The 24466-nt window shown below is 43.3% G+C and overlaps 5 protein-coding genes and 5 non-coding genes across 15 annotated transcripts; 2 read left to right on the top strand and 8 right to left on the bottom strand.

Moving 5' to 3' along the window:
• Window positions 1–1439: 1439 nt before the first annotated feature.
• Window positions 1440–7197, bottom strand: LOC4336353 (isocitrate dehydrogenase [NADP]). The gene is made up of 15 exons (NM_001419646.1): window positions 6908–7197; window positions 6747–6790; window positions 6544–6653; window positions 5405–5442; window positions 4726–4803; window positions 4267–4320; window positions 4084–4185; window positions 3910–3995; window positions 3701–3804; window positions 3218–3286; window positions 3022–3137; window positions 2851–2885; window positions 2618–2760; window positions 2342–2464; window positions 1440–1809 (listed from the first exon to the last, which is right to left on the bottom strand). Exons 1-15 carry the CDS (start codon window positions 7146–7148, stop codon window positions 1716–1718), a joined length of 1437 nt encoding a protein of 478 aa, NP_001406575.1. The 5' UTR covers window positions 7149–7197; the 3' UTR covers window positions 1440–1715.
• Window positions 7198–8113: 916 nt separating this feature from the next.
• Window positions 8114–11434, bottom strand: LOC4336352 (uncharacterized). 2 transcript variants are annotated; one of them, XM_026025131.2, is made up of 5 exons: window positions 11273–11434; window positions 10728–10879; window positions 8677–8738; window positions 8483–8541; window positions 8114–8406 (listed from the first exon to the last, which is right to left on the bottom strand). In XM_026025131.2, the coding sequence occupies exons 2-5, from the start codon at window positions 10811–10813 to the stop codon at window positions 8392–8394; spliced, it is 222 nt and encodes a 73-aa protein (XP_025880916.1). In that variant the 5' UTR covers window positions 10814–10879; window positions 11273–11434; the 3' UTR covers window positions 8114–8391. The 2 variants fall into 2 exon arrangements, with proteins under 2 accessions (XP_025880916.1, XP_015633738.1); XM_015778252.3 differs by lacking the exon at window positions 10728–10879.
• On the bottom strand, window positions 8974–9061 carry LOC112938845 (small nucleolar RNA SNORD25). The gene has a single exon (XR_003242165.1). It is a non-coding gene; the product is annotated as a small nucleolar RNA SNORD25 (small nucleolar RNA).
• On the bottom strand, window positions 9141–9227 carry LOC112938848 (small nucleolar RNA SNORD25). Its single transcript, XR_003242167.1, has one exon. It is a non-coding gene; the product is annotated as a small nucleolar RNA SNORD25 (small nucleolar RNA).
• LOC112938836 (small nucleolar RNA snoR136) lies at window positions 9678–9821 on the bottom strand. The gene has a single exon (XR_003242156.1). It is a non-coding gene; the product is annotated as a small nucleolar RNA snoR136 (small nucleolar RNA).
• On the bottom strand, window positions 9897–9984 carry LOC112938849 (small nucleolar RNA SNORD25). The gene has a single exon (XR_003242168.1). It is a non-coding gene; the product is annotated as a small nucleolar RNA SNORD25 (small nucleolar RNA).
• LOC112938846 (small nucleolar RNA SNORD25) lies at window positions 10323–10410 on the bottom strand. The gene has a single exon (XR_003242166.1). It is a non-coding gene; the product is annotated as a small nucleolar RNA SNORD25 (small nucleolar RNA).
• A 396-nt stretch (window positions 11435–11830) lies between the features above and the next one.
• LOC4336351 (protein trichome birefringence-like 2) lies at window positions 11831–15329 on the top strand. The gene is made up of 5 exons (XM_015781438.3): window positions 11831–13255; window positions 13505–13697; window positions 13786–13982; window positions 14094–14252; window positions 14548–15329. Exons 1-5 carry the CDS (start codon window positions 12012–12014, stop codon window positions 14888–14890), a joined length of 2136 nt encoding a protein of 711 aa, XP_015636924.1. The 5' UTR covers window positions 11831–12011; the 3' UTR covers window positions 14891–15329.
• A 2728-nt stretch (window positions 15330–18057) lies between these two features.
• LOC4336350 (uncharacterized) lies at window positions 18058–22195 on the bottom strand. 4 transcript variants are annotated; one of them, XR_001545621.3, is made up of 4 exons: window positions 21783–22195; window positions 20375–21145; window positions 19354–19464; window positions 18058–18313 (listed from the first exon to the last, which is right to left on the bottom strand). XR_001545621.3 is itself a non-coding variant. In XM_015781440.3 (2 exons), exons 1-2 carry the CDS (start codon window positions 22108–22110, stop codon window positions 20430–20432), a joined length of 1044 nt encoding a protein of 347 aa, XP_015636926.1. In that variant the 5' UTR covers window positions 22111–22195; the 3' UTR covers window positions 20187–20429. The 4 variants fall into 4 exon arrangements, 1 of the variants encoding a protein (XP_015636926.1); XR_001545622.3 differs by having other exon boundaries at window positions 19378–19464; XR_001545623.3 differs by lacking the exon at window positions 19354–19464.
• A 91-nt stretch (window positions 22196–22286) lies between these two features.
• LOC9270356 (2-phytyl-1,4-beta-naphthoquinone methyltransferase, chloroplastic) lies at window positions 22287–24372 on the top strand. Of its 2 annotated transcripts, none has more exons than XM_015781442.3 (8): window positions 22287–22452; window positions 22568–22632; window positions 22710–22800; window positions 22891–22979; window positions 23113–23246; window positions 23337–23398; window positions 23600–23699; window positions 24085–24372. In XM_015781442.3, exons 1-8 carry the CDS (start codon window positions 22291–22293, stop codon window positions 24183–24185), a joined length of 804 nt encoding a protein of 267 aa, XP_015636928.1. In that variant the 5' UTR covers window positions 22287–22290; the 3' UTR covers window positions 24186–24372. The 2 variants fall into 2 exon arrangements, with proteins under 2 accessions (XP_015636928.1, XP_066165545.1); XM_066309448.1 differs by having other exon boundaries at window positions 22551–22632.
• The last annotated feature ends 94 nt before the right edge of the window (window positions 24373–24466 follow it).

The raw sequence follows: 24466 nt of genomic DNA, 5'->3' as shown, positions 1-24466 counted from the left end.
ATTTTTATATACGTATTCTTAGGGTGTGTTTGAGTAGAGGTGGATTGAGAAGATTGGAAAGATACGCGAAACGATGTGAGCTATTAGCTCATGATTAATTGAGTATTAACTATTTTAAATTTTAAAAATAGATTAATATGATTTTTAAAGCAACTATACTATAGAAAATTTTTGTAAAAAACGCACCGTTTAGTAGTTTGGGAAACGTGCGCGCGGAAAAAGAAACAAACAAACTCAGGCTCTCACCCTCTCGAACGCTGCCGTCAGTGATTAAAAATAAAAGTTGGAACATAAGCTCAGATGAAAATCCCCTAAAATCAATTTTAAATTTAAAATTAACAATTTAGCTTATAAGTATAAATATAAACGAAAAGATGAGTCCGGCACTTGTAAGTACGTGGTAGTTTCAATGGGACGGCGTCTAATCAGGTATTAGTACTATCTAATTTATTGCGGCCTTGCGAGACGGGGCTAAGCACCGAACTTTAACTATGAATACAAGAAAATATATTATAATATTATCTAAAATAAATTAAAAAGTATTTTTAAGAAATGTGCTACCTATAGCTATAGGAATGTTCATCTTAATTTGATTCTGTATGTGGCTAATCATTTAAATTTGATTGTTTATTAGTAAGGGAGTAGTGAGACGGTAAATTCACTGTCAATACAACATTTAAAACAGTGTAAATTTGCTCGCTAATCTATTAGGACGCTGCTGGGTCACGAAGGCGGGCGTTGAGCCGCTGGCTGAGGGGGCAGAGTTCGGAAGGTATGAGAATTGAGAAGTTGAGAACAACCATCGTTGTTGTGGCCCGTTTACACGTACAGTCGTACAGAGATGTGTGTTAAGGTCCAGAATGCAAAGAGGGTACAATTACATGAAGAAAAGGATGCCAGTTCATGTCCGAGAAGATGGAAATAAAATTCTACAAAAAGAGCATGGATGAAACCAGGGTTTATGATTCCGACGAAATCCGGTCAGATTTCGCAAAATTTTGACGTTTCGACGAGGCTCGAAAGGAGAAACCATATGAGATTTCAAGGAGTTTCATCCAAATTCAAATATAAATTGATAAAAAAAAAGAAAAAATCAAATAAAATCTTATAAATACTATGATATTCATATAACCTATAGGGATATAAATTTTTTTAAAAAAGTATTGTATGTATTTACTGAAACTTACATAAGAAAAAAAAGAATTTCAGCAAATTACCTCTATTACAAATTACTGGTCGAAATTTCGATGATTTCGATCGGAATTTCACCAAAACCAACCGGTTTTCGAGAACTTGTCGGCAAACTCAATAAATTTGTATTTAAATTTTGGTTTATGAAATTTATTCAAAATTTACCGGTTTTCCACCGGATTTCATGAAATTCCGAATTCCGCCAGTGCCTGAAACGTAAGGGCATGTCAGAATCGTAAACCCTGAATGAGACTACGCTTATGTATTGACCTCAAGGTAATTTACCCAACCATGCGAGGTTGTGAATTGAGTAGCGAAATCACCAATTCACTTAGCACTAGCAGATTATTAACAGTTTAACATGATAAAATGGTAGGCTGAAACAAAAATCGCTTCGAGGCAAACTATTAAATGGGATCATCCGTCTCATCACCCCAATCAAAATGCGCGCGAATGCACAGCGAGTGAACCTGCTGCACCCAATGATAGGCTTCCAACCAGACATAGAATTTGCATATTGAGGATTAAACCACAGCTGGTATTTGAATCTTTTCTCGCAGTTGCTGAGCCACAGCGTCAATGAATTCTTCGGTGTTAAGGTAGAACTCCCTTGTTACCCTGACAACAGGAACAGTGCACACTTGTTATCAAGCTTATGTGAAAACCAGGCAATACATAAAACAGAGCAGCGGAGGCAATAAGCCAATAGCAGCAACCAGTATAACACACTGATACAAACACCGAAATTTTTCTTGTTATATGTGAAACAGGCTGCCCTACCGCACAGATCCAAAAAAAGAAAAGGTTCGAGTATACAGGAATTTGGTCTAAAAATGTGCAGCAGAACAAGCGCTTAAAATTTCCACTTCTGAAAAATATTTAAACTATTTGGTGTACTAACTGCCTTGCAATCAGCAAGAACAATTATTTGATGCTTGCTATGATCTATCACCATCCGTAGAAAAGCTACAGTAATATTAGCTGCCTAAGTTTTCTATTATGATCACTGCAACTCTACTTTTTGAGAAACCATGTCACTGTAGGACTATCTACTTTGTATTATTATATTAACACTTTGTCTTGAGCTGTTACACATTTAAGTTTCTGAACTACCATGAAAAAACTCACACATATGCATAAATTGGCTTACTTGGGGCCATGGATAAGGAGTGCAAGATCCTTTGTCATCTTCCCCGATTCAACTGTTTCAATACATGCAGATTCAAGTTTCTTTGTGAAATCCAGCAGCCTATCATTTTTATCCAGCTTTGCTCTGAAAAAGAAAAGGGCAGTCATTACATCTGTGGGTAAGAAAAGGTATACCGGTTTTCTATTGATTATGAACAAGAAGCAAAAGGGGGAATATCCTAGCAGATCAACTTGCTTGTGCATTGAATTCATCATTTACACCAACTATTGTGATTACCTATGTTCTAGTCCACGAGTCCAAGCAAATATAGAAGCAATGCTATTTGTACTTGTCTCCTGTCCCTTCTGATGTAGCCTGAAATGTCTAGTGACAGTCCCATGAGCTGCCTCAGCTTCTAACGTTTTCCCATCAGAAGATAACTGCAGAATAAAGCATGTTTACTTAGGGACCAATAAAACACAATAGATGAATAGATTCTACAATGGAGCAAAAGGATTCGTGTGACCTACCAAAACAGATGACATCAAACCCAAGGAACCAAAACCTGAAACAAGTGCTCAGTGAGGGGAAAAAGTATCAAATGAGAAAGAGGAATAGGAGAAAAATCCACACTGCAAAGCAATTATACTGCCAAATATCACCATTCAGCTTCATGAAAGCTACAACTAGAAAGCACAAACCTTGGGCAAGGAAGTCACTCTGAACATCTCCATCATAGTTTTTGCAAGCCCAAACATATCCACCTTCACTTTTCACAGCATATGCCACCATGTCATCAATCAACCGGTGCTCATACCTGGGTGCATGATCCAAATATTGTTTGGAATTCACGAAGAACTTTAGTGGTAAAATATGGTAATGTAAAATATCACATACCATATCGAGTTTTCCTCGAACTTCTCCTTCCATTTCTCTTCATATACCTCCTGGAAGATGTCCTTGAACCTTTGGTGATATCAAAACTGCCTATGTCAGGATTGGACTTGTTTATGATAATATAATCAGCTGCAGTATGGTTTTTAAATCATTGGACAATAACCATCATGCTAAAGAGTGCTTGATATTTTCATATGTACCGAGGACAATAACCATCATACTAAAGAGTGCTTTATCCTCTCGGTACACTGCTATTGTCCACTAATTTACAATGAGATTTAGTGCCCCTCATACTAATTTATAAATTGTTAAGAGACCAGAGAAATCATAAAGACACGTATGAAGCAGTGTACCGAGAGGATAAAGGTTAAGAGAGTAACTTTGCAATAGAAGTCAGAAGGCACTCCTTGTGGCAACAAAAGAGTGCTTGACTATAGTACTGGTACATAATAAATAACTGGAAATAATGGCAATCCCAGATACCTGCCATCATATTTCTTCAATATTGTGTTCTTGGTGCTGAGATAAAGAGGCCATTTTTTGGAAAGTGCCATTGCCATTGATGACTCAGCAAAAGCTCTAATAGACTGTGAGAGAGAGAGAGAGAGAGAGAGAGAGAGAGAGAGAGTAAAAGTTAGCATAGCTTTCAAGAGAATAATAAGGCAGTGAACTGCATTGATTTTCTATCATACCTCATCCACATTATACATTGATAAAGCCACACCAGGCCCTTTAAAATTATAAACATTTAACTCCACAGGTTCAGCACCATCTGGGACTGATTTTCAGTACCAAAAGAACAAACTGATGAGCAACAAAACAGCTTTAGATGGTATACAAATAAGTAGCTGTCAACTGAAGCTCACCAAAAACCATTTTAAGCTTTCCTGGACCATTAATTATTGTATCAGTAGCTCGATACTGGTCTCCAAATGCATGCCTTCCAATGCAAATGGGCTTCTTCCAGCCTATAGAAGAAAATTACCTTTAGTCTGGAAAACAGTCACTTAGTCACTTGTTCCCATGACAATATTTCAATAATTCCTTACCAGAAAGTATCCGTGGTACATTTTTACACAAGATGGGCTCCCGGAAAACAGTTCCTGTATGTCATGGTGAACATTAGTGATCATGGTACAGAATATTTTTTATATTGTTGCAGTTCCTGACATATTATTGCTACTCAGGATTATCAGTATCTGTGCTAAAATAAGTATATTTCAAGTAAATTTCATGTTATTGCTACTTGTCAGAATCTACAGGTATATTTAAACACTCCACATTAGGATGAAGTATAGTACATATGAAAATATGTGTGTGTAAAATTTCCAACATTAAGGCAACCAGAATTCTCAATTTTGACCCCATAAAATTTTATTATAAGCATTAACTAGAAATTTAAATTTATCCCACTAACAAAATTCACAGAGTGCATGTCAATTCAGTTCGAGAATCATTTCACCAAGTAAATAAAAGATCAAAGACATCTCAAGAGTTGAAAAATTAACCATTTAGAATATTCCTGATGGTGCCATTTGGGCTCCTCCACATTGACTTGAGTTTGAACTCTTTAACTCTTGTTTCATCTGCATATAGGCATAAAGAGAAGAGGAAAATAAGACAAACAAAGTACCCAAGATTAAAAATACAATCTACATACACTCAACCAAAAGAAGTTCAGAAATAGTATATCTATAGGTACTATCAACTTCATTTAAGGTAGAATTGCGTAGCCCAGGAAAAGGTGGCTAATCATAGTTGGCTTTGCTGACAGCTCAAATAACTCAAATAAGTATTACAAAGTATAGAACCTTTAATTTGTTTCTTTTGAAGTATGCGGAATAGTTTTTCTCAAAGATTGTCACATATATAACATTTTTTACTATGGCTCTAGCAAAATAATGCTAGTACTGCATCATGAAAATAGTGGGGATCATAAGAAAATTAAAATGTAACTTTTGAACTCATCAAAACCAAGCTGACAAGGGAAAATATTCAGAGAACAAATAATGTCCCAGAAATAGGTACAGAAATTAAATCATATGCTTATGACAGAAGCACATATATATAAAAAAAAATTCAAAAGGGACACTGGAAAAATAAAACATAAATACTAGTGAAATATGTGCACCTTAATGCAAAAGGAAATATAATCAAATATGGGAACAAAAGTTTAAGGGACTCTACCAGGTGTAATGGTAGCACACTTAACAGCAACATTATACCTGTTAAAGTCATAAAGAAGGAATTTGAATACAAACTGAAGCAACAAGAAAATCCAAAGAGAGATTTACTTCAAAAAGGTTCAATGTAACTTTTGCGACCAACTTACGATCATCTCTTTCAAAGCATTGACACTCTTACACAGGACTATCTACCTAGAATAACAGTTTCCGTAAGAAGTTGCATTTGGTGAAGGATGACACTACTTACACCATAAGGTCTACAGACAGGAGATAGCTGCAGTAGTCCTACTTAATAACAACAGTGCAACAGAGCACTCGTTTCAATTAGTTAGTCACACAATGAGATATGTGTAGAAAAAAAGAGAACCACCATTAAGGAGCAGAGTACAAAAGATATAGACATGTCATTGAAAACCTATTGCTAGATATTGAATTGGAGAGAAGAAACCTACCGCTGGATATAGAATAGAACATCCCTGAAATACACTGAATAGCAGAGAAGAAAGGAACAGTAAAGCCAAAATCTAGCTTCTGCAGGGCAAACTTCTCCAAAGTCTGAAGTGAGAGTACTTCACTACATGCACAATTCCTCTGTGGGAACTTACTCCACATGATCTAACTGCTTTCAGTCTAATTAAGACGACCCTATTAAAAGGCATGCCCCTCGTTGTCCTGAATACCAGCCCATCAGGCCATTTCACTTTAAGCCTTCCTCCCAAAAACCGGGGCATGTAAGCCTGTTTTAAGGTCATCTAGTTTAAATCAAAGGTAGGTCCAATAATAATTGGATCTAATAAAGCACTTGGTTTGAAATTGACCGAACCATTTCTAAGGAAAAGGTGCTAGACCTCCATGCCTGCAGGAAGCTAAAATGCCATGGCAAACTTGCATTCAGCTACGTAAGTGATAATTTCATCTCTATACTAGTTGAACCTCACATTTACGAACTCGACAGCTTAACTTACATGACAACCAAATGACATCTCCAAAAGCTGGCATACGAATTCCGAATGAATTACGCGTGTACTTCATCTTCAATTTATGCTAATTACTATGATGCTGGCATGAAGGGTTTGCATCGAATTGGTTGCAACTGAGATCGTGAGATGTGAACAGAGAGCAAGGAATGGATCCACTCACTCCAACGTAGCCTCGGCACTCTCAACAGTGACCTTATCATCGGTGGCATCCCGGTTGAGCAGCCCAAGGTCGAAATACTTGACATCCAGCTCCAGGTAAGGGAAGATGAGCTAACACGAAGCAGGTCGCGTCATCAGAGCATCAAACAAGGTAGAAAAGTCCAATAGAATCAAAAACGAGGAGGCAATCGCGGAATCCCGCACCTTATCCTTTATCATCTTCCAAATGACCCGCGTCATCTCGTCACCTGAAAAGGGCACACACGAGAGTCGTCATCCGAGCGAGGTTTACAACAGAGCCCTGTACAACAAGGAGCGAGGAAGCGGGGCGAGCCGCCGGTGGGATCGGGGGTGGAACAACGCACCGTCCATCTCGACGATGGGGTTGTGGACCTTGATGCGGTGCTGCTCGGCCACCGCCGCGGCGGCGGCGGCATAGCAGCGGAGGGAGGCGCCGCCGCGGCGGAGCGCGCGGGGTCCGGGGGAAGAAGGGACGAAGGCGTGCGCGGCGGCGGGGTTTAAGAGGAGGGCTTTGGTCGCGGCGGCGGAGGAGGAGGAGCCGTAGAGAGGAGCCATGCCGCAGCGCAGGAGCAGCAGGTGGCGCATCCCACCGAGTCCCGCACCCGCACACCCACCCACGAGGTCGAAGAGGCGCGGAGCCGAGGAGGTCCTCCCGTGTCGCGTGTGGGGCACGCGCACCACGCACGACAAGGGTGGTGGTGGTGGGGTGGGGGCGCGCGGCAGGGAGGGTGGAGGGAAGAGGGACGAAGCGGCGGCGCCGCGGTAGGGGAAGTCCGGGACCGAGAGGAAGGGAGCGTAGCGACTGGCGAGTGGGGACGGGCGGCCTTGGTGCAAACAAAGGCGTCGTCTCCGCGAAAGGATCAAGCAGTCCGGCAAAAGGGTTTGGCAACATGTGATCAGCATCGTTGGTTTCGCCTATTGTAATTTGTACCCTCTCTTTTAAGGGTTAATAGGGTTTGTTACTCCATCCGTCACATTTTAAAGGTTAATTGGATGCCTGTTACTCCATCCAAGGTTATTTGGATGCCTGTAACTCCATCCGTCACATTTTAAATTTCCATACCACTTTAATAGTCCGTTTTATTTAAAAGGATTATGGTTATTATTTTTATTGTTATTAAATGATAAAATATGAATAATAGTTTGAGTGACTTATGTTTTTTTATATTTTTCTCAAAACTGGCAATGAACCAGATCCCACTGAAAACAAAAAACTAAAATCCCATCGGAAAAAGAAATTTGTCAGGCATGACGATCAATTTGCATTGCCATTATTTGATAGGTAACCGTTGGAAAAAGAAGCAACCACGACAATCAATTGCCATTGCCAATCATTCTTTGATAGGTTAACCACTTGAAAAAGAAGCTATAATCCCATTTGATTAAGAAATTCGTCAGCCATGACGCTCAATTACAATTGCCAAATATTCTTTGATAGGGTTAGTTTTGACAATGAACCAAACAACCTTAGATCCCCTTGGGGAAGGGAAGGGTTAGCAAGCGAGCTTATAATACTGTCAACATTCATAGACCAACATAGGACACCAACGAACGTTTAAATGCGGGTCTATCATTCCGTCATCATCAAGAGTTAACTTATGCAGGATTTCTCCATTACAAAGTATACTCGGAAGATAATAGGGAAGTACGACATGAAAGTGGTCTGATTTCTACTTATCAAGTTCACAAAAATTGAGATCACATGGTTTCTATACAATGGTTTCTTCCATGCGACAATATAGAAAAATAGCAATCATAGCACTAGGAAAGCCGATAGCAAGATTGTACAGTTAGCAACGACTTCATAGTCCTCATAAAATGACCAGCTTCACTGCCTGAAATGCTGCAAAACAGAATTTGATCAGATACAGCACTTGATGGAATATGAAACAGTATAAAGCTCTATGCGAACCACTTACATCATCATTGCCACGAGAATTCCTCCATTGCTCCGATAGCTCCTCCCTCACTTCTTTAGCTGAAAAGCACAAATCGGTAACATTATTGTAATGTTCCGCAACAATTCACCAGAATATCACGAGGTCATAACACATAGATTAACCCTATCATGACCAGTATATACTATAATCACTGCAGAGGCTAAGCAAACTACCTTTGGACGATAGATTCTCAAGAGACTTGTTGGTCCTCACAGCAAATCTCTGGAAGGTACGGCTGCAAAAATTGAGATGTCCCACTGTAAGAACCAACAGAAACAAGACAAGTACAATAGGAAACAATTGAAAGTACACAGAAATGCTCAGCAGGATTGAAATAAGAAGTGTTAAATTAAGCCTTTTTACTTCAGCATTAACAAGCAAAGGATGAAAGACAAATCAAGAGAAGAGATGGGAGCAAAGATTATCTAATGGACAAGCACATAATACAAAATGTGTTTGACAAGCTTCATGATAACTCAGTCCCTTAGATGTTCTTTGAATCAAGCGATCATTCCCGCAAGAATCATTACAGGTCTGTAAGGACTCATCACTGTTGCCATGCAGTAATTCACAAGCTTCGAATAAATAAAGATCATCCATTAAAACCAATGACCAAAGATGGAAATACAAAGCATACTATTACTCAGTCCCTTAGATGTTCTTTGATCAAGCGATCGTATCCGCAAGAATCATTACAGGTCTGTTAGGGCTAATCACCGTCAAATGAACATGGTAAGATGGCATGAAAGTAAAAAAGCCATGAAGTACCATGTCCCATGGGAAATCTCCAGGGGCGCAAGAAAAGGGAAGCCTATGTATGATAATATTTCCAGGGGCGCAAGAAAAGGGAAGCCTATGTATGATAATACAACATGATAGTACTCCCTCCGTTTCACAATGTAAGACTTTCTAGCATTATCCATATACATTTAGATGTTAATGAATCTAAACACATACATATGTCTAGATTCATTAACATCTAAATGAATGTGGGCAATGCTAGAAAGTCTTACATTGTGAAACAGAGGAAGTAGCTTCCAAGGAACAAGTCTACTGGGAATATCAGGACATTAATCTTTCCCAAAGACCAGATGATAACACAAAAACTACATTAAAACATTGCATGACACAATTAACAAATCAACACCGAGATGACTACATGTTTCAAGCAAACTAATGTAGTTCCTCGACGTCCAGTAACATCAAAGAGAATTCTGCCCCGGATAGCGAGAGGAACCACAAAGTATTTTGCTTCACTTTCCAAAGCTCAAGAACCACAACCAGCTCTTAAGCATGAACCTCGAGAAGCGGTAACGATCACTAACACAAACAACTACTCTGCTAGACAGAATGACAACGTACTAGACAACACCAGTTTTGTCCATATGCCTATGGCAACTCAGTCCCTTAGATGTGCTCTGAATTAAGCAATCATATCCGCAATAATTATTTCAGGTCTGTTAGGGCTCAAGACCGCCATGGGAACAACCAACAAAAATTCCATACTAGTTACCAAACATTATGCATAATACGCATGGCAAAACATGGTGACAGTAACATGTATGTAAGAGCCATGCTGCGCCCTACTTAACAGGAAATCCTCCGAGGGAGCAAGATAAGGGACAGGCCCATGATACAACGAGACAATATAGCTTCAAGGGAACGAGTCCGTCGGGAACATGATTCCCCACAGACCAGATGACGAAGCGTAACGATCACATCTCATCCCTAGAAAGAGTAACAATGTACTAGACAGAATAACAATGTACTATACAGTAGCAATTTACTAGACTAGACAACACCAGTCTTGTGCATATATGACAACTCAGTCCCTTAGATGTTCTTTGAATCAAGCGATCATATACACAAGAATCATTACAGGTCTGTTAGGGCTCATCACTGCCACAGGCACAACTAACAAAAATTCCATACACTAATCAGACATTACGCATATTACTGGAAAACATGGTGACAGTAACATGTATGTAAGAGCCATACTGCGCCCAACTTCACGGGAAACCCTACAAGGGCGCAAGATAAGGGCTGATACAACGAGACAATGTGGCTTCAAGGGAACGAGTCCATCGGGAACTTGATTCTCCCACAGACCAGATGACGAAGCGTAGCAATCACATGTCATGAAACAAATAACGAATTCGCATGTGACAAACAGATCTAAAGATAAGGAGTTGGGGGGATAAAGGATGGGATGGGGGATTATTACTTGTTGGCGAGCACCTGGACGAGGATCTCGTTGAGGACGTAGCCGAGCACCCTTCCGAACAGGTTGCCACCAGGACCACAGGCCATGGCACAGGGAAGAGAATTCTGCTACACCGGGGGAGGTGGAGGCGGCGGAGATAAAAGTTGGTTGACCTAGAGTACGAGGATCGGACACGACATGAACCCGAGTACGAGGATTGGACACAAATCAACACTAGAGTACCGAGGATTGGACACAAATCAACAAAAGACTCGGTCAAGTGCTGGTTTTGGGACTCCAAATCCTAGTCCGTCTCCTACAGATTCCAAGAACGCATAATCTCGTTTGTTCCATGACATCCATTCGAAAAGTTGTGAGAAAAAATAATTTAAGAACATATATCACTTCACGATAACGAGATGACGACTCCGTCGGGAACTTGATTCTCTCGAAAGCCTACCGATCGCAGCACATCAATCGAATCAAAAACGAATTCGCATACATGTACAGACGGATCTGAAGATAGGGGGAGGGGGGAGGAGAGGGATGAGATTGGGGGATCATACTTGTTGGCGAGCCCCTCGACGATGAACTCGTTGACGACGTAGCTGAGCACCCTCCCGAACAGGTTCCCGCCGCCGGCCATGGCGAAGAGCAGGAGGAAGCTTCCAGAGAGAAGGCGGGGGTGGGAGGGGATTTTGCTATTATTAACCGGAGCGGCGCTTGCTGAGGCGGAGGGAGATGGGGGCGAGCTTTTATAGAAGGTGGGTTAATTAGTACTCCGTGTAATCTTGTTTGACGGTCAGGATGCAGATACGAGAGATTAAACGGTCAGGATTTCATGGGTAACTAACCCTAAGATAACGAGGGTGCGGCCCATGACTCGGCCCAGTTCTGTGTTAGGCCTCCATGTAGGAGCAATAGATGATTGGGCCGAGATGCTCGGTGGCTGGGTTAGATTTATAAACGGGCCTCCTAGTCTATTCTGAAGGGTCGAGGACGAGATCGACGAGATCGTGTTGCATGCAAGGTGTTTGGAAAAAGTCCGGAGGCGAAGCGCGGGGAGAGGGAGCTCGACGACCCTAACTGCACTGGGCACTGGCCAAGAACCAGTAAAAGCGGTTGCACTTCGATCTCTGGCTGATCCGATCCACTCCACTCCACTACAGTTATCACCAACTGCTGCAAGAGTCGCGCACACACCTCGACTCCTCGCTCGCTTCACTCCCCAGCAAGTTGCGGCGGCGGCGCGCGGCTAGCCGGACACACCGATCACGCTGACTAGCTAGTACTAGTAGCTATTGAATGGCCGGCGCGTGGAGGAAGGCGTGGCTGTCGATGCTGGACCGAGGCGGCGGATCAGGCGCGGGCGGCGGAGGCGGCGGGAGCAGCGGGTCGCTGCACGTGCACCTCCACGGCCTCCTCTCCCCGTCCTCGTCGTCGTCGTCGCTCAACGGTTACAAGCGCGGCGGCGGTAAGCACGGCGGCGGTGGTGGTTGCGGCGGCGGCCATGTGATGACGAGTAGCAAGGCCGTGCTGGCATGCTTCTCCGTCGCGCTCGTGGTGGCCTTCTTCTACGTCTCCGTCGCCAGCGGCCCCACCGCGGACGCCGCCTCGTTCCCTTCCCCGACGGGGGCGTCGTCGTCGTCACTCCTGTCGTGGCTGTCGTCGAACTCGACGTCGGCGGCGGCGCTGCCGAGGAGGTCTCTCCCGCCTCACCCGCCCATTCCTCCTGCCGGCGGCGGCGCTGATCTGCGTAACACCGCGCGTAGAACGCAGAGCGGCGCCGAGGGCTCGGGGTTGCCGGCGCCGGCGGCGGAGCAAACGGCCAAACCGCGGGTTTCTGATCTCCGGTCGGGCGCCGGGAACGCCACCGTCGGTGACGTCGACGGGGATCAACGCGTCGGGAATGGCACGCGATCACGACAGCAGCGAGAGGAAACCGCAACACCAATGCCGCGATGGCAGAGAAGGGACGAGGAGAAGAACTCCACCCACCACGCCATCGTCGCCGCTCCCGGCAACTCCACCGACGCCCCGGCCCCACCACTGAACTCGACGGCGACGCCGCGAGCCGCAGCAGCAGCCGCAGCCACGCCATCGACGCCGCCGGAGAGGAAGGCTGACACCCACCACAGCCATCGGAGAGGCATCAGGCACAAGCAGCAGCAGCATCACCAGCACCCGAGGCGGCGAAAGGACACCGTCCTCCTCGCGGCGGCGGCGGCGCGCCAAGAAGCTCCCGATCGCCGCGACGACGGCGCCGCCATGCCATTGCCCGCCGCGACGATCATCAACACCAGCACCGTCGGCGACAACCGCGTCGTCTGGACGTCCGGCGTGCAGAGTGGCCTGGTCTCCTTCGCCAAGTGCGACGTGTTCAGTGGCCGCTGGGTGCGCGATGACGACGAGGGCGGCGGCGCCTACCCGTTCTACCCGCCGGGCTCGTGCCCCCACATCGACGACGACTTCAACTGCCACAAGAACGGCCGCGCCGACACCGGCTTCCTCAGGTGGAGGTGGCAGCCGCACGGCTGCGACATCCCCAGGTGAGCCCAACAACCTCAGCTCCTGTGAACTTCCCAGTAACTCCAAGAGAACCGGAGGTCAGTGGGACCCACATGTCAGCGACCATGTCTTTCTGACGTTACGTTGCGTAACGTTAGAGGATCTTGTTCCGTCACGTACACTGTAATATGCACGCGACACCTTTCTGAATTCGCTTCGGAATTATAAAAATTTCAAGATCATTTCGAGTGCATTTGTGATCGAAGCTTAATTCTCTTCTGCTTCATCAGGCTGAACCCGATTGATTTTCTGGAGAGGCTGAGAGGGCAGAGGATCATATTCGTCGGCGACTCACTGAACCGCAACATGTGGGAGTCTCTGGTGTGCATTCTGCGGCATGGTGTCAGGGACAAGAGGAGGATGTATGAAGCGTCAGGGAGGAACCAGTTCAAGACCAGGGGATACTACTCCTTCAGATTCAGGGTACACAGCTAGGCTGGCTCACTGAACAACACTAGCTCTGAATTTTGTCAACATTTGTATCTCATGGCTAATTTCACTGCACTTGTAGGATTACAATTGCTCCGTGGATTTCATAAGATCAATATTTCTAGTCAAGGAGATGATCAACGAGACCAAAGGCGGCGCCGTGGTGGACGCTAAGTTGAGATTGGATGAACTCGATGAAACGACTCCGGCGTACCGGACTGCCGACATCGTCGTCTTCAACACCGGCCACTGGTGGACGCACTGGAAAACATCAAGAGGGTATATCACACCGTTCTCCAAACTGAACTTCCACATGAAACTTTACACAAAATCTGTCATTTCACCCTCTCCTGCCAAACCATTGATCAAACGTTGTTCTTGTCTCCACAGGCTGAATTACTACCAAGAAGGTAACTACGTGCACCCCAGCCTCGAGGTGATGGACGCATACAAGAGAGCTCTGACCACCTGGGCTAGATGGGTCGACAAGAACATCGACTCCACAAGAACTCAGGTGGTGTTCAGAGGATACTCCCTCACACATTTCAGGTAAGAGATCGAATCACACATCTCCGTCGCACCATCCGATCATCACCAGGGTTCAATCTTTCGTTTTCAGTGTTTGTATCAGAGGGTGTCGATATACCGAAATTTTAGAAAATTCAGTTGTATCAGACCCCGATATGATATTATTTCAGCCAAAATATTTAAAGTTTTTCATGTTTTTTTGGTGAATTTGGTAATATTTTGTCCAAATTTTGTTCCGGAATTTTGAACTCTAATCATCACACGGCGTATTCTTCTTCTCCTCCATCTCATCTGATGATCCATCTTCACCTTCCAGGGGAGGGCAGTGGAACTCAGGAGGGAGATGCCACAGGGAGACGGAGCCGATCTTCAACCGGACGCACCTCGCCGAGTACCCGGAGAAGATGAGGATCCTGGAGCAGGTGCTGGGGCGGATGAGGACGCCGGTGATCTACCTCAACATCAGCGCCATGACGGACTACCGCAAGGACGCCCACCCGTCGGTGTACCGGGTGCGGTACGAGACGGAGGAGGAGCGGATGGCGGCGGTGGCGAAGCAGGACTGCAGCCACTGGTGCCTGCCCGGCGTGCCGGATTCCTGGAACGAGCTGCTGTACGCCTCGCTGCTCCAGGCAGGGAGAGGATCGTGGAGACTATGAGAAGTTGATTTCTCAAAATCTCTTGACAGTTGACACACAAGGCACAGGCGAAAAAAAAAAGATGAGTGGTAACATGGTTCATGTTAGAGGTGCACATAAACACAGGAAAATCCTGCAGTGAGTAGATCAGGTAGAAGCAGATTAATCGTTAATAAGATGATGAGGTTTTAATTCTTTCCTCCCGGTAGTTCATGTACATATGAGAGCTTAATAACTGATGTACCATCTGAAGAATATCATCACATATTCATATCGAAACCATAGCTGCCTTTTCATAGAGTACACTGCAAGAAGTTTCCACGTCTGAGTCTTAAGGTTTCATGTTCAAGGACTTAGGAGTCAGTGAAACACATGTAACTGTAAGTTAGTTCTGCTTCAGGCACCACTGCAAAGTAGTAGTACTCTTTTGCGTTGCAACAATTCATCTTCCTTCAGTAAATCATTCCGGGCTTGTTCAGAAGAAATGCTGGACTCAGCCAGCAGGCAGCAGCAAAAGGGAAAACTTCTTTGAATTTTTTCCTCCTCTTTTCAGTTTTAAAAATCTTATTGGCATATTTCAAATCATAGTTTTTTACCTGGAAATTTCTGCCTCGGTGGAAACGTATATCAATAGAAAAAACTGGATAGTCACCAACATAACATGCAAATCGATTTCTTATGGCAGATCTTTACAGGATCAACATACTTGCAATGGCATAAGGCAGAAATGAAATGAGGTGTACTCTCCATCCCCCCAGCAGAAGCAACTTTGTCTCAAAGCAAGGATATGACCAACTGCTAACTGGCACAAAGACAATCAAATGAGACAACATAGCATCTTTCTAGATAAAAAGCAGCCATTTATTAGTAGTAGGGCAATTTCCAGAGTACACATAAAACAAGCATTGACTCAGCAATTAGGTATCAATAATTTTGCCACCACCTGATATTAAGGATCACACAGATATTTCTGATTATTTCGCCACCACCTGATACAACTGGAAGGATGGAAATGCAGAAAAGAAAAGGGTGGACTCCTGCTGGAGTTTCACCATTGCCGTTTTGTGACTTGCCGGTTTGGTGCGTACCTCAGCCGACCACCTAGGAGGCCGGAAAGGCACCATGGAGTTGAAGAGCTTCTTGAACTGGAGCTTAGCCATTGCTCTTCATCCTCCTCCTCCTGCTGCTCTCAAGAACCATGTGCATGTTCAAGCCATTCATCTTCCATGGTTAGTAGTGAGTACAAACAAGACGAGGGGGAAAGCTACTTTATACCTTGACGAGGTTGCTGATGTCTGCAGGTACTTCTCCAGAGAAATCAATTGCAAAGAACCCAGAATCTGCATGGTAGCATTTTAAATTGGACAGCGCAGCATGCTTAGTGGAGAAAGGACAATGAAAGTAAAAACTGTGCCAAGTGCTCATTTGCTGGACTTCACACTGAGGTTGTTCTTCCCTCATCATGTCAATTCTAACTATATTCCTTCTCTAGAGAAATTCTCATTCCACTTACAAACCCAATACTATCCAGAGTATTTTACTTAACAGAACAATTATAGACCTATATTATATAACAAGAAGATGTACAAAGATCCAGTTCCAGTTCCCAGGGAATATATACTTGTAAATTGTTTTTTTTCCTGAAAAACCTATATACTTCTAAAATCTGTGCATCTCTTTTGCAGTGTGCACACTTCATCTAACTATATCTGCCTTGATTTTCACTATTAGTTCATTGACATTTAATGAACAACCTATATCTGTGTTTCTAATAAAAGAAAGAAAATTCTGTAGAACTGTAGATACAGCAAGTTAATCACCAACCTTGTACTTAAGCCCTCACCAACAAAACGAACTTCAAAAACTCATGATGTGTGACTGAATCTACTATCAGCAAGAGAGGGGGCAAAAAAGAAAGGCACCCATTACAAAAAGCTGAAGGAGCACTCTCCACCTTTAGAGCTATGCCTTTAAGAGTGTGGAGTTAGAACAATGTGACACTCCTGTTTAGCCACTAACTCATGTTTATCCAAAGCATTACATTTCCAAATCCTGGATGACAAAGTCAGAAGTCCCTCCCTCTAAATAAATCAGCTTCCATAACATGCACTTAAATTCGATAAGATCTCAGTTTCATGTACGACTAGAGCTCTTGAGCCCAACGGAGGCATCCTTATATGCATATAACTAAACAAAACAGAAAAAGAACTAACTGTATTTTAGGATGGAATTTTCCACTTGTACAGGGAGGAAATCACTAGCACCGATTGTGGGGTTCAACCGCTTCACCGAAGTGGGATTTAGTTGCTGGGCACAAACAAGTCGAACACTCCTATGAAAATTTCTGAACTTTTGACTTTTTTTTAATAGGTGGCTGACATGGAGATAGTGAATACCCTCTCAGAAATGCACCCAATCAGTAACATCATATACCAGTCAAGATTCAAGGTCCCGCCAATACCAATTGGTTGGGTACCATTGGTCATAATATGCCATCCCCCGTCAATTTTGTGAAGAACAAGCAATATCAAGAATCACATATTCTATCTAGTTTTGTTAGAAACCAATGAAAACTGGATGGTTCAACCACTTTGTGCCTGAATAGCTGGCTATCAAGTAGCAGCTTATTAGAACTGTATCCTAGCCAATAGAGGATCAATTGTTTTCATCGACCAGACATAACATGCACTGGCCATTGAGCAGTAACAAATCTGGAGCTGGCTTTAGATACATTAGGAGAGCACATTATCCCAGAATCATTCTTGACCAAGCAGGGACCATGTTTGACTACCTACATTTGCCCAACTCTGAAAGTATTTTTCTCAAAAAAAAAAGAAGAAAAGGAACAGGATTATAACTTGGTTTGCATGTGTTCGGTAATTATTTTGGTTGATTGAGAACTAGTGCCAACTTATTAACAGGAGCACCTTACTTGCATCTGCAGCATGATCTAGATGCCTATGGTGCTATGTTTCTTTATGTATGATATAATATCTAGCCATGAGCCATCAATTCTGTTGTTTATGTTCACAACTTACAGTAGCAACCAACAATGAGTCACTTTGTAGCAAACAGAAACTAAAAGGAAAACAGTGAACCACAAGGGTCATAATGCTTCAAAAAAGAGTCTTAAAAGCATTCTATATAGATCTCAAACAGAATGTCAAGGTCAAAACACAGTATTTTAGAAAAAGGTCAAGCATTATTCATGTAAGAAGTAACATTGCCCCAAAGGGAGTAACACAGAAAGATCCATTCCCTACATGTCACGATATAAGGCAAGTAATTTTCAGCTGTGCTTCGAATATTACGTGAATGCAACTTTAATGGTATTTCCTATCTTCTGCCCTCATTTTCCTTCCGCACCTTCAAAATTTATGGGCATTACCAGAACTGAACTCTGCAGACTCAGCTATGCTGTCAATCAATTCAATGGTGAATGATCTGTCAATGCCAAAGATAGGTGGGATCAAACAAGATATCATATTTCAGGGTTTAAGTAGTAACCTCTCTTAACCCTTAGCTTTTGGGTCACTAAATCTAAATTCTGATAAATAAGCATATCAGTAGGTGCAAGATATATGAAAATATGTTCGAGAAAAAAAAGATATACGAAAAACATCACTGCACAGCTTTAAGCAACAGTGGAATGCCTTATGTTAAGTTGCTATCCCTCTTCAAGTTTCATTGTCTAATCCAGTGGGATGGATTCAATAAATTTATTTAAAGCATGGCAAATATTAGTTTATCAGATCCACTGCACATTCCAGCTAATAAAGCTAACCTTAGCAGAAAGATTAAATCAACACGCAGAATAAGTCATTATAATACAAACAGTAAAGTTCCCAATGGTAATTAAACAGACCCCTCACCAATCACCAGCAATAAAGTGAATCACATAAGGCAATCAGATTCATAACCTAAACCAAGTCTCATGTTCCATTTTTAATCAAGCAACACATGGAACCTTCTGTTTTTTTCCTCGAAAGCTCTGTTTTTTTTCTCATTATGTTTGTGGAACAATGCACAGTAAATAGTATATTGGCAGTATTGAAATAGAAGGACACTGTATAGACAGCACAATGGTTATTCATAGTCTTCAACTCTTGTACCCCGTAGTTTGTTTCTTTCAAACTAAAGAAAAATGCTGTACTTATGAAATATCAAGTAGGGTTAGTGTGACAATCAAAGCATAGAAGGCATGTCTTTACAGATAATCAAAGAGGACGGCACAATGCAGTCCACATCACAAGCATGGAAAAATAATGGTAACCTACAAAGAATGCACTTTTGGTGTTTATTGAGTGGATATGCACCCATGTAGTTATCTTACACGAGTGCATTGCGGTTAGCGGTATCAGATAAGGAGAAACAGTATATATATCGTCTTGTGTCTTCCACAGGCATGCACTTCTATGATAATCGATAAATGATTCAATGTTAATAAATTTAGAGTCAACGCAAAAAATGAAAAGAATGCCTACCTTCAAACACATCTTCAAACTTACCTATAGATCATATTCGATGCCATAATCGACCCATATCGTCCATGTTTTCACCACAAATCCAAACAATGATAATATCAAAACAGGTTCCTAAAACAAAATAGACCAGTTTATCTACCTGGAGAGTGCCAATCAGCTCTCTTAGAAAAGAAAGATCTGAGATTTTTCAAAGAAGTAACACTACTATTTACTAAAGAGCTTGAATCTAAATGTATGTCTACTGGAAACTAGTAAGATCCACTACAAACCCCAATAAATGAACTTATTTGTTATTTTTCTTTTGGCACAAAGATCAAACAACTCAAATTTCATAAATAGAAATTTGAAATTTAAGCCTTTGGTATATTGCCATTTATACCAATAAAAAGGTTACTCCCTCCATCCCAAAATACATCAACTTCTAGCATTCAAAATTTGTCCCAAAATATAACAACTTCTCCACATACATTCTCTTTTCCACCAATCACAATCTTCCAGCATTCAAATTCTCCACATACTTTCTCCTCTCAACCAATCACAACCTTCTCACATTTAATTCCACCTACTTCCTTGATATCCGTGTCCAACCCTATAAATTCTTATATTTTGGGATGGAGGTAGTATTTATGAAGGCACCAACTTTAAAGGATAAAATTTGGATTATATAGCTGTTACTAAAAACATGATTGAAAGGCAAAATTCAAATTATCAAACAAGCTTACATAATACAGTAATTTACAGACAGAAGTGTGATCGGTCAAAATTCAAAAAGCTAAGGAAGATCCACACTAAGGCAATTTTGTGATGTAAAGATTGTTGTTAAAGCGTCAATATAATCTACAAAATGGAGTACTTCAAATATAATCAACAGGAAACATCTTTGAGGACCATACAAATATATAGTTTTGCGACGGGAAAGCTGGCATCACACAAATATATGTGAATGACAAGCTATGGAACAGACATGATTCTACCAAAAGCTCATGTCTTTAAATAAATCAGCACAACTTTGAGGAGCTACCTGGAAACAAGTCCACATAGTGATACTTGAACTGAGTGCAATGGCACTTTCACTCTTAAAGATTGCCTAGGTTCTCCGGTTGCCACACACGGAGGAGTCGATCATAAAATGAACAGGTAGCAACAACTGAAAAATTCTTGTTCTGTTCTGCACCTTCATTTATCTGCCAATCCGCACCATATGCTAAGGACTCATGCTTGCAATATGTTTCCACTACTGCAGCATCCCCAGTACCTACTTTAACAATGGCAAACCCATTGTGCATGCATGCAGCCAAGACAACATCTGCAATAAGAGGATGATATTTAATCCTCCATACACCACCCCCTAAATTTAGGGACTTCACATTAACGGGTTTCACCATTGATCTTATGTCCCAAACTCTGAGAAATTCATCATAGCTTCCAGTAAGTAGCATGTTCCCCTCTAGTGGATTCTGAGCAATGCAACAGACACCCATATTATGCGACTTTTTGTTCTGAAACACAGCATTTGATGGGTTCTGTCGCAAGTCCCAGCAGCTGAAGGAGCAGTCGTCTGATCCGCTGTATAACAAGTGTGGATTTGCACGATCAAAATAGCAAGTCCACACTTCATACTGATGAGCAGTCCACTGTTCTGATACCTCCAAGCGGTCCTCCCTCATGGAAACCACAGACAGGGAACCATCCGATAATCCAACGGAAAGTGCCTTGGCAGTTTGGTTCCAGTCCACAAACAAGCACATCGAAGAAGAAATGTCTCCAGAACAGACATCCCTGAGAACAGCACCTGCATAATTCGGTCACATAAAGCACTTGAATTCAGCCTCAACATATAAGAAATACATGGTGGACTACAAATATGACAAATACTGAGGTGTTTACAAATAGCTACACAAGCTCCCCTGCTTCCAGTACAGAATCAACTAGACTATCGTGGCAATTTAACTAAAAAATCAAGACCAAATTTGATCCAGAAATGCAAGAATACGAATTGACTTAGAACATCATTCAGCAGCATATTGCCTTATTCTCAAAAGAAGATGACAGACACGGATCACCTCCAGAAGGGCAGAATATTGCATAGTTGAAGCAACTTCTTGTTAATCCAGATTAACCACTGGGAACACATCCACTCAATCCATGAGAGTAAGAAACCCATTTCACCAACCCCCCCCCCAAAAAAAAAAAAAAGCATAACCCCTGAACCCCTAAATACTTCTGCAAGCATCAGGCAACATTCACATGGATGATAGAACGCTTTCAGAATCCTAAGAACTTGAATTTGCCTTTGGCATCAGTAGCAGTGCATCACTATGTTCAGTAAATAATTCATGGAAGCTTAGTAAGTGGATAGTGATCCAATTTTGACACAGCAGACAACTTATTTGATTCTATGGTAATGCAAATGCAGGAACAAACAGCACCTTTGTCCGATCCGTCCTCCTGCTCCAGGCGCCAGAGCGCGAGGCGGCCGTGGGCGTCGGCCTGCGCGAGCAGAGGCGCCACGGGGCTCCACTTCATGTCGAACACCCCGGCGGTCTCCACCGTGTGGAGCAGCCGGAGCCTCCGGGGCGCGTCCTCCTCGCCGGCGTCGACGGCGAAGAGCGACACGCTGCCCGCGCGGTCCTGCCGCTCCCCGCCCTGCTCCTGCAGCGTGTAGGTGGCGGCGGCGAGGACGTGGCGGAAGGGGCGGTGCGGGCAGAACTCCACCGCGTCGGCGTTGCCGCCGAGGTAGCACGACCCCAAATCCATCCCCCTGGAAAAACCCTCGCGTTCCCGCACGACGCGGCTCGCGGCGGCGGCGGCGGCGGCGAGAGTCGAGAGCGCTTTCACTTCCGCGGCGAGGCGGCGGCGGCGGGGGCAAAATAGTCAAACACTTAGTCCAAACCGGTCACGATATACCTATCCTGACTGGGGACGTGGCGGACACCCATGGCCACCCTAGCCGCCGCGATTTCGGCGGGCCCCGCGGCGCCCGCCCCCGCCGCTCGCCGCCGCCGCCGCCGCGGGTTCGCCGCCGTGAGCTGCGGCTCGTCCTCCGCGGCCGACGAGCGGCAGGCCCTCTTCAGCCGCATCGCCCCCGTCTACGACCATGTCCGTTACCTCCCACTCCTCCTCCCCTTCTCGCAAAATTTTGAATTCCACTGGAGATATGTATACTACCAGCAGCATCGTACTGACGACGGGCGCAGTGCCGTGTTCCTTGTAGCTGAACGACGTGCTCAGCCTCGGACAGCACCGGACATGGAAGCGCATCTGCGTGTCTTGGTCCAGGTACGCCACTAGTGGCAGCATGCATATACTCTTGTTCTGCAATTGGTTGATGGAAAAGGTTGAATTATTGTGGTCAGGGCAAGGAGAGGGGATCGTGTTCTTGATCTCTGCTGCGGGAGTGGGGATTTGGCATTCCTTCTGTCTCAGAAGGTTGGCTTGGATGGACAGGTTGGTGTTGGATTTGCTTGGCTGCTTTAGATTTCAGAAAGAAAAAAAAATCGACTTGAATGTTCTAGCCCAAGCTCTCATATTTTACAGGTGATGGCTGTTGATTTCTCAAGTCAGCAGCTGCAAACGGCTGCTAGCCGTCAGGATCAACGCTGGAAGCCTTGCTACAAGAACATCAAGTGAGCATCCTCAATGTGAGAGTTTGTAGATTAAGAACAACCTGTGATATGTAGTTTTGTGATTGCTGTTAATGAAGTGGACAGGTCGTGCGCGTGGCTGACAGATGCGTGCTTTGGACCTCTATGGTTGCAGGTGGATCGAAGGCGATGCACTTGATTTGCCTTTCACAGACTGCTACTTCGATGCTGTTACGGTTGGTTATGGGTTACGCAATGTGGTTGACAAACCCAAAGCAATGCGGGAGATATTTAGGGTCCTAAAACCAGGTCTAGTGCAGATTCCAAAGTTTTTTTCTGGTTGATCATGCTTATACAGTTCAGCAGAAATTTTCATGATTGGGTTTCGCTGGACTGCAGGATCAAGAGCATCTATTCTAGATTTTAACAAGAGCTCATCACTTTTCACAACGTCATTGCAGGTAAAATATCAGACCATCTATAGTACACGCAAGTTTGGCTTGTGTTTGAGATCAAAGAGAAAGATAACTTCCTGATTATTGCACTATGACAATGTAACAACATCACGGTCTCACGGATGGATCATGCGTTGACTTCCAGTGTCAATGACTTTGGGTTGGTCCTATAATTCCCTAACCAAATTGATGTTTTCCCTTGGACAGAGTTGGATGATCGATAACGTTGTGGTTCCTTTAGCTAGTGGCTATGGACTCACTGAAGAATACAAGTACCTGAAAAGTTCAATATTACACTATCTAACAGGTTTGCATTTATATTTCCTTTGTGAGAAAATTCCCTTGAAGAACAAGATGGTCACATGTTTTACCACTTTTTAAGCAATACTCGAGTAAAACAAAAAAAAATTATAACTTTAGAAAAACAAAAAAGTAATGACACAACTTACATTTGTCATTCTGATAGTAGCAGTACTTCAACACACTTCTCAATTAATCCTGATGGAGTACAGTAGGAATCCCTTTTTTTTCGCTCACAAGGCCACGCATCTAAAGATTCAATTCATTTTTATATGAGAAGCTGCATTCTTATATTCCAAACAGTCCATTGGTCAATGCCCTTTCATCAGCGACCAAAGTTATCTCTCATGTATTTACCTTAATTTATTTGTGCTGGTTTACGTCCATTGTAGAAAAGGAGCTGGAGGAGTTAGCTAAAGAAGCTGGCTTTTCTGCAGCCAAGCATTATGAACTTGGTGGAGGTCTCATGGGAGACTTAGTTGCAACTCGCTGAGTAGAATGGTTGTGAAGAACCTGATCTGTACAACTTACCTGAATTTTGTAGCTGCTTCATTCCTTTTCCCTCTACATCATCTGATAGTTATGTTCCGCTGATCCAACAGGGATCATGCATCAAAAACTCAAAACTTTCGTGATGTATATTTCCTTTCTTCTTTAATAAAAAAGGACAATTGTAACCACCTGAAAAAATCAATAACCTGCAATTCATGATAGTGCAGGAGCGGTTCGATCAAAATCAGACGATTGAGATGAAATCCGGTACCGTGCATACCA

The sequence above is a fragment of the Oryza sativa genome, chromosome 4 (genome assembly GCF_034140825.1).
Source record: "Oryza sativa Japonica Group chromosome 4, ASM3414082v1".
Classification (NCBI taxonomy): Eukaryota; Viridiplantae; Streptophyta; class Magnoliopsida; order Poales; family Poaceae; genus Oryza; species Oryza sativa.
This window is presented reverse-complemented; position numbering and strand designations above follow the sequence as displayed.

What these genes read in the sequence shown, in the direction of transcription:
- LOC9270356 (XM_015781442.3), top strand. Translation starts at nt 22,291, where the DNA reads ATGGCCACCCTAGCCGCCGCGATTTCGGCGGGCCCCGCGGCGCCCGCC. An exon ending in CCTTGCTACAAGAACATCAA is followed by an intron (nt 22,980 to 23,112) that starts GTGAGCATCCTC and finishes CTATGGTTGCAG; the next exon opens with GTGGATCGAAGGCGATGCAC. An exon ending in AATATTACACTATCTAACAG is followed by an intron (nt 23,700 to 24,084) that starts GTTTGCATTTAT and finishes CGTCCATTGTAG; the next exon opens with AAAAGGAGCTGGAGGAGTTA.
- LOC4336350 (XM_015781440.3), bottom strand. Translation starts at nt 22,110, where the DNA reads ATGGATTTGGGGTCGTGCTACCTCGGCGGCAACGCCGACGCGGTGGAG. An exon ending in GGAGGACGGATCGGACAAAG is followed by an intron (nt 21,146 to 21,782) that starts GTGCTGTTTGTT and finishes CGAATTATGCAG; the next exon opens with GTGCTGTTCTCAGGGATGTC.
- LOC4336353 (NM_001419646.1), bottom strand. Translation starts at nt 7,148, where the DNA reads ATGCGCCACCTGCTGCTCCTGCGCTGCGGCATGGCTCCTCTCTACGGC. An exon ending in TGTACCACGGATACTTTCTG is followed by an intron (nt 4,186 to 4,266) that starts GTAAGGAATTAT and finishes TTTCTTCTATAG; the next exon opens with GCTGGAAGAAGCCCATTTGC. An exon ending in AAAGCTTAAAATGGTTTTTG is followed by an intron (nt 3,996 to 4,083) that starts GTGAGCTTCAGT and finishes ACTGAAAATCAG; the next exon opens with TCCCAGATGGTGCTGAACCT.
- LOC4336351 (XM_015781438.3), top strand. Translation starts at nt 12,012, where the DNA reads ATGGCCGGCGCGTGGAGGAAGGCGTGGCTGTCGATGCTGGACCGAGGC. An exon ending in CACTGGAAAACATCAAGAGG is followed by an intron (nt 13,983 to 14,093) that starts GTATATCACACC and finishes TTGTCTCCACAG; the next exon opens with GCTGAATTACTACCAAGAAG. An exon ending in TACTCCCTCACACATTTCAG is followed by an intron (nt 14,253 to 14,547) that starts GTAAGAGATCGA and finishes TTCACCTTCCAG; the next exon opens with GGGAGGGCAGTGGAACTCAG.
- LOC4336352 (XM_026025131.2), bottom strand. Translation starts at nt 10,813, where the DNA reads ATGGCCTGTGGTCCTGGTGGCAACCTGTTCGGAAGGGTGCTCGGCTAC. An exon ending in GTCCAGGTGCTCGCCAACAA is followed by an intron (nt 8,739 to 10,727) that starts GTAATAATCCCC and finishes CAATTTTTGCAG; the next exon opens with CCGTACCTTCCAGAGATTTG. An exon ending in TGAGAATCTATCGTCCAAAG is followed by an intron (nt 8,542 to 8,676) that starts GTAGTTTGCTTA and finishes TGTGCTTTTCAG; the next exon opens with CTAAAGAAGTGAGGGAGGAG.